At 43.0% G+C, this 7,461-nt stretch overlaps 1 protein-coding gene across 1 annotated transcript in view; it reads right to left on the minus strand.

Annotated features, from left to right (window-relative positions):
• Window positions 1-7,461, minus strand: part of LOC115282688 (myosin-4) — a 22,008-nt gene that overhangs the window by 8,571 nt on the left and 5,976 nt on the right. The window contains exons 12-25 of the mRNA XM_029928831.1: window positions 7,291-7,440; window positions 7,005-7,175; window positions 5,194-5,503; window positions 4,321-4,391; window positions 3,829-3,916; window positions 3,626-3,743; window positions 2,973-3,096; window positions 2,745-2,881; window positions 2,371-2,626; window positions 1,443-1,685; window positions 956-1,132; window positions 585-730; window positions 222-312; window positions 3-137 (exon numbers count right to left, since the gene is read on the minus strand). Of these exons, the coding sequence (XP_029784691.1) occupies window positions 3-137; window positions 222-312; window positions 585-730; window positions 956-1,132; window positions 1,443-1,685; window positions 2,371-2,626; window positions 2,745-2,881; window positions 2,973-3,096; window positions 3,626-3,743; window positions 3,829-3,916; window positions 4,321-4,391; window positions 5,194-5,503; window positions 7,005-7,175; window positions 7,291-7,440 (2,217 nt within the window). The remainder of the gene's footprint in view (window positions 1-2; window positions 138-221; window positions 313-584; window positions 731-955; window positions 1,133-1,442; window positions 1,686-2,370; window positions 2,627-2,744; window positions 2,882-2,972; window positions 3,097-3,625; window positions 3,744-3,828; window positions 3,917-4,320; window positions 4,392-5,193; window positions 5,504-7,004; window positions 7,176-7,290; window positions 7,441-7,461) is intronic.

A 7,461-nucleotide genomic window follows, 5' to 3' on the forward strand; every position in this document is an offset into this window, starting at 1 on the left:
GAAGTGGCCCCGCCAGCTTCTTCCAGCCGCTCGCTGATCTCCTCCAGTTCCCGGGAGAGGTCTGAGCGCTGCTTCTCTGCTTTGGCCCGGGAGGCCCTCTCTGCCTCGATTTCCTCCTCCAGCTCCTCGATGCGGGCCTGGGGGGACACATCAACATGAATGGCAACTCGTGGCGGTTTTGATTCCTGTGGTGCCAGGAGGAGGTGGAGGCACTGACTCACCTGCAGCTCCTTGATCTTCTTCTGCAGCTGCATGGCGAGGGCCTGCTCATCTTCAATCTTGCTTTGCAGATTGCTCATCTCAAACTCTTTCCTGTCAGACGGGCAACACATACACTGTCAGTTCTCTTACCAGCCCTCTCTGCCCCATACAGTGGGGTATCTTTATGCTGCTGTGTTGAGGACGTGATAGTCCATGTTTTACCAATCAATACTGTACCATTTTCATGAAATAAAAAAGTCAAAGATGTCATTATTTGTTTTTTTATGTGTACTCCAAAGTAATATTTTAGAGATCTTTAAAACATATATTTGGCCTGAATTGACAGACAGTAAGCAGATTACAATTAAACTATATTGTCTCACTTTTTAAGTTTTTCATCGAGTTGCTGTTTGTCATTTTCAACATCCATCGTGGACTCCTGGGCCAATTTTAGGTCCCCCTCCAGTTTCCTCTTGGCTCTTTCTAGGTCCATGCGGAGTTTCTTTTCTTGTTCCAGAGACCCTTCAAGCTAAATTCAGAGTGGATTTTATTTATTTCAGCCCTAAGGCACTGAACCATATGTTACTGGCCATCAGAGATGCACAGGAGAATTTTAAAAGATGCACCAAGTAGAATGGGAATTTTAAAGATTATTTTTAGACCCACAGAGAAAGGTATATGAGCATTACTGATGGTTGCATGCCACAACTGCTTGTTTTATCTTAAGAGGAAATACTGTGTTTTTCACACTTACATCATCTACTTGCTGCTCTAGCTTGGTTTTAGCTTTGGTCAGGGTGTTGACCTTGTCCTCTTCTGCCTGCAGGTCATCCAGGGTCTGCTGGTGGGCCTCCTGGAGGGCCTTCTTCTCCTTGGTCAGCTTAGCGATGGTTTCGTCCAGGCCTGCCATCTCTTCTGTGAGGTTTTTCACCTTAGGTTTGAACAGATTATAGAATGTTGATAACATCTCGTCATCTTGACAAAAAACATGGTAATAACTTAGGACAGTGTCAGCCTAAGATGGAAAATTGGGACGAGAAGCTAACCCAGGCCTCCATAGCTGAAAGATATAGGTGAAAGGATCAAGGTAAATAGATAGAAATGATGAGAACTAAAGAGACGATATAAATATGACAGTATTTTTCTTTCATATTCAATGATTTTAAGATTAAACTTTTAGTTAAAGTACTTCAGTAACAAGCTAACACTTGTAGACACTCCAAAATGGATCGTGATTGTACCTTGTTCTCTGTGGCATGCTTCTCCTTTTCAACCTTGGCCAGGGTCAGTTCAAGGTCATCAATGTCTTTCTTGAGCTCTGAACACTCGTCCTCCAGTTTCCTCTTCTTGGCCGTCAGCTCGGCATTGATCTCCTCCTCATCCTCTGCTCTCTCCGTAAGTTCTTTGATCTTTGCCTCCAGCTGGATTTTGGTTTTGATCAGCTGGTCACATCTTTCCTCTGCATCGGCCAAGCCATCTGCTTCCTAATGGGGGAAATTAAACCCTTCTATTTGTATAAGCTATATCTGCAAACACACAATAATTTATTAAAAGGTAGATACTTGAGTGACACAACCAGTTTGGTCAATACATATGCCAACTTTTAAAAGTTCAGTGGACAGAACATTAGTGATTTTAATCCACTGATTAAGTATAGTAGTGTACTTAAGTATAAGTGTCATATTTCCTCCAGATACCCATACATGGAAGGTCAAATCAGGAAAACTAGCCCTTTGGCAAAATCTGCATCTGTGTTGCTTTGAAAAGGTCACTTAATTAATTCTAGGACTCAGTTTTCTCAGGTTCGAGGGGGAGTCATTAATTTAGCCTTTTCCCAGCCTTGGTGAGAACAACATAACTTCTGTTTTATGCACAAAAATATTCCCTAAGGAAAGAACAGTCTCATCTAAGAGAAGGTTCTATAAAGGAAGGAAACTGTCAATGGATATCCTTATGACTTTGTTCTCTGATGTCCAGACTGTATATGAATGTACACATGAACATAATGCATCATAATTTGTCACTTAGCATCTATTGCTTCTTCAAGTCTGAGTCTTAGTATTTTTGAAAAATGAACAATGACAACACATATTTTAGTGGAAACCATTGATTTATATATAGTGTTTGGAGAATAAGAATTGGCTGAGCTGTGCAGGGAATAATGCTCACAGATTGAACTTGGAGCTGTAAGTCATTTTTCTCTTGCATCAGAGCTACCATCTTCTCTTCAAGTTCTTTCCTCTTTGCTTCTGACTTTGCCAGCTCTTCCTTGGTCTTCTCAAATTCTTCCTTCATGTTGGCCATCTCCTTCTCAGTCTCTGCACTCTTGAGGAGCGGCTTGATCTTGAAATACAGCTTCATCCAGGGCCAGTGCTTGACGTTCATGAAAGCGCGGACATTGTACTGGATGCAGAAGATGGACTCTCTGCAGGAAAGAACAAAGATACAAATGAAGAAGACTGTGGGCAGTGACCAGCACTCAACAGAAGTAATGACTGCCTTGGATTCAACTATGAAAATATGGACAAGGACTTGTCCCTCACCTCCTCTCCATCATCTTCTTGAATTCCACCCTCATCAGGTACCCTCTGCATACAGCCTGGGTGCGTGTGATGAGTTGGGCCAGTTTTTCATCTCGCATCTCCTCTAGAGTTCCCAACAGGCCAGCTTTAAAGAAAACCTGGCCAAAGAGCAAGTGAGATATATCATTTCTACTCATGAGAAAGTCTAAAGGTGATGAAATGATGATAGAGATTTAGGTAGATTGGTACCTTGGTATGACCGAATTTGTACTGGGTGTGGTCAATGTCAATAGACCCCAGAAGTTTCTCAGAAGCCTTCTTACTGTCAATGAACTGACCCTCTGGGATAGCACTTGCATTTAAAACCTTGTATCTATCAGAATATAAAGAACATAAAAGTTTGTTTTTCTTACTAAAACTCATAACTATCTTTGAAAAAAATGATAGACTGAGTTTTGAGGAAAAAAGTCCATTGAAATAATCAAGTAGTGCTTTAGATAAACCTTGGGAAGATATGTTTTAAAACTTATGATAATATAAATTGAGCCTTTGTTCTTTCAGATAATTGCATTTCAGTTTTCCTTTCTAAAAAAGTTTACTTATTTTGAGAGAGAGAGAGAAAGAGTGAGCGAGCATGAGCAGGGGAGGGGCAGAGAGAGATGGGGAGAGAGAATCCCAAGCAGGCTCTGCACTGTCAGTGTGGACCCCAACTCAGGGGTCAATCTCACAAACCGTGAGGTCATGACCTGAATTGAAACCAAGAGTCGGGTGCTTAACCAGTGGAACCACCCAGGCACCACAGCATTTAGTTTTCAACAAAAAGTTAAAAGATGTTTGCATTGTGTGGTGATAATGATCTAGATGAGCACATTGAAAGGGAGGGGAAAAAATGAGAAACAAACCTCTGTTTGAAGTCTGCATAAAGGATTCTGCTGGGGAATCCCTTCCTGCAGATGCGGATGCCTTCCAGCACACCGTTACAGCGCAGCTGGTGCAGGACCAGTTCATGCTCCATGGCCCCTTAAAAAACAAACAAACCAAACATGTTTTCTATAGAATAGTGAAGTCACACTGGAGTCTTACTTGAATGTCAGAAGAGTCTTACCGGGAGTTTTGGTCTCATTGGGGATGATGCAGCGCACGAAGTGGGGGTGTGTGCTCCTCAGGTTGGTCATCAGCTTGTTCAGATTCTCCTGTGAACCGTAGGAAAGGTTGTAAAGTCATTTTTGTTGCATCTACCTGAGAGTCCCTATCAAGGATCTGTAGTTAATGTGCCCCATTTCATGCATAAAGTCAATGTAACTGATTACAGTAGTTACTTCCAGAGAGGGTTTGATTTCAAGTGAAATTTGTTCAACACGAGATCTTTTAGGTTTGGAGCTTTGAGGGGAGATGGTTCCTATATTGTAAGGTTTGAACCCACACAGTAGGAGGGTTTTTTGTTAAAGTTTTCCTAACATATTTTTTCATTTTCCTTTGTACAACATTACCTTTTTTCTGTTTCACTTTAGATTCCTTTATAAAAAGTTTTTAAAAGTCATGATAATTTAATTTTGTCACAAAGATAGGTTTTTTGGCATTCAAGAATATACCGTACCCTGAAAAGCGCTGACACTGTCTGGAAAGAAGAACCCTTCTTCTTACCACCTTTTTTTCCACCTCCACCTTCTGAAAAATAGAAGAATTAAAACTATTTAATTTGTACTATCTATAGGTACAAGGACTCCCAGATTCCCTCTAGAATTTGAATGTGCACTCATTCACTTGTATCATCCCTGATCTCTTTCTCTGTGTCTTTCCTCCCTCAACTCTGGATTAGGGAAATAGGTGCATTGTCTCACGTTATAGGTATTAAGAAAGTCAACAACAGCAACAGTAAAAGAACTGTGCATGAAAAGGGTGGATGTGAGGAACGGTAGGACCCCTCTCCTCCAGCAAAGGGGGAGTGCCAGGAGATGGAAGAGTAATGCACCTTAGGGTACACATTTTCCAGAGAAGAGGCAGAATTGCTGCTTGGTACCAGAGAGGTGCGGCTCTGCTAACCTGCAGGAAAGTCCTGATTCCTACTTGCTTGTGCTTCTATACTGTTGCTTGTACATCTGGCCTTCGGGGACTTAGGAGAACACAACTTGCATTCCTTAAGCACTAGTGCCCTGACAAAGGATTTCCTCATCTCCAGCCTAGCTGGATCCTGAAGGAACTGATACTATCAAAATAGTTGAAATAAGCTGTATGGTCTTGAGCAAGTCACTTAACCTTTGAGTCTCTGTTTCCTCAGGGGTGAAATGAGGCCGCAGTGTCAACTTTAGCTCTGAAAGCCTATGATCAATAGACTCAACAAATACACTTATTATCATTAAGTCCATATTGGCCAGTATTTTCATGTTAGGTTTTGATATAACTATATTGGTCTCTGATAGAGTGTATTTCTGTTTTGTGACTCTTGGAACATATTAATGATATTAAGGACCTGCTTCAGCACTTGGGCCCCCAGCAAAGAGGAGAGCCAGAGTCTTCAATGCAGACTTCTGGTACAGCCCGACCACGGTCTCGTTCAGCGGGTCCTTGTTCTTGTCCAGCCAGCCAGCAATGTTGTAGTCCACGGTGCCGGCGTAGTGCACCAGTGAGAAGTGGGCCTCGGCCTTGCCTTTGGCAGGCTTGGGCTTCTGGAAGTTGTTGGACTTGCCCAGGTGCTGTTCATACAGCTTGTTCTTGAAGGAGGTGTCTGTGGCCTTGGGGAACATGCACTCCTCCTCCAGGATGGAGAAGATGCCCATGGGCTGAGAGTAGGAAAAAAGGGATGAATATGAGTCCCTCAGAAAAATGTGCTCCAAGAGTTTATGTACTTGGTGGAAACCTGAACATGTTACAGAATAAGACTTTGGAATATAAGAATTTAAATAAGCCTGATCTACTTTACTGCCTCTTCTCTGTTACTGAAGTGTGTAACAGTCCTGTATCAAGGACATATGGGAAATATATTTGCTAGAAAGACTCAATTAAGAAAAAAAGAGCCCATCTGTGCCATTTGGCAAATTTTATGTTCAGAATATAAAATTAAATTCCAAAACTACCATTTCAAAGCTGAATTCTTTATCCTATGTATGTATCTATCTAAATACTTTCTTCTCTACTGACAGTGTAATTTCCTTCACCTCAAATCCAGACATGACACAAGTATGAAGAGAAGAGAAATCACAGCTAATGAATAAAAGCGGCCCATTCCCAGGAGAAAAGTGATACTTGTGTTGTGTCATTAGAACTCTGTGTACTCTGTCCTGTGTTCCCCCCACTGTGGAGTTGAGTGATGATGATTAGGTTTTGCTTTGTAAGCACATCGACTCCTTTCAGTGACAAGTTTGATATGAATGACTGACAGACACTTCAGTGTTGATGATTTTCAGTCACAAATTGTCTCCCCAAAACTATTTTGATGTTCCATGAACTGAGTACCATATAGTTTTTGTGAATAGCAGAGATGCTGTATCACCAAATTAATTTTTCTCCAGTTGGGTAGACTCAGACAGATACTGCCCCCTCCTCTTTTATATTTTCATGAATCTTGACATGAGTGTGTGAAGTTGTCATAGACAGTGTTTGTACTTCCTTTCCTGTCCCACTGCTCAGGCTACTGTTCACACATAACCGTCTACTGTATGGGCATCCTGAGGCACGTGGTGAGTGCCCAGTGCACATTTGAAAGTGCTTAATGATTGCTTACTGGATTTTAGTATACACACAATGGATAGAATCACGGCCTCCACCTCCTCGATAAAGGGGAATTCAGGGCTCACCTTCCAGGTAAGTCTATTGATTCAGTAGTCCATGCAGTCTTACTGACTAGAACAACTGAAAAGCTGCCCTCCCAGCCTGTAAGACACCTTGACGTATCCTGCCTTGATCCCCGTGAAGGATGGTTCATGCACAGCACACCATCATGGGACAGCCAGGATCAATGACCCTCACAGGGCTACTTGTGGTTTCATCCTCTCACCCATACACATGAGATCACGTAGGAACAAAAGTGAGGGAGGATGAAATGAAAAGAAGGAGAATCGTGGAGTCCCTGTGTCCATGGATATGTATGTATTGCAATCATTTTTCTATGAAAAACCACTCATTAATAATGTGTCACTTGGGATGCACCATGCACCTAGTCATTGTGCCCAAGAACGTCATGAAACAGCACTGCTGGTTCTTTGGGAGCTGGGACTGCAGTTCAGCATGAGGAGGTGGACAGTTTGTTTTTCATGTACCAGAGGCTTGAAAAATCATACGGACCTTCTCGATGAGCTCAATGCAGGCAGCCAGGTCCATCCCGAAGTCGATGAACTCCCACTCGATGCCCTCCTTCTTGTACTCCTCCTGCTCCAGCACGAACATGTGGTGGTTGAAGAACTGCTGCAGCTTCTCGTTGGTGAAGTTGATGCACAGCTGCTCCAGGCTGTTGAACTAGGGGGATGTGAACACCAAAGAGCTCGAGTGAGTTTGGAAAACCCAGTGTGGATTCTGCAGAGCAGGCACGAGTGCAAGGGCCTTAACGAGGCTGTTGATTCCAGCGACTCACGTCAAAGATCTCGAAGCCGGCGATGTCCAGCACCCCGATGAAGTACTGCCTGGGCTGCTTGGTGTCCAGCTGCTGGTTGATGCGGGTGACCATCCACAGGAACATCTTCTCGTAGACGGCCTTGGCCAGAGCGCCCACCGCGTTGTACACCTTCATAGACAGAGTGGTGAT

The sequence above is a fragment of the Suricata suricatta genome, chromosome 17 (assembly GCF_006229205.1).
Source record: "Suricata suricatta isolate VVHF042 chromosome 17, meerkat_22Aug2017_6uvM2_HiC, whole genome shotgun sequence".
Classification (NCBI taxonomy): Eukaryota; Metazoa; Chordata; class Mammalia; order Carnivora; family Herpestidae; genus Suricata; species Suricata suricatta.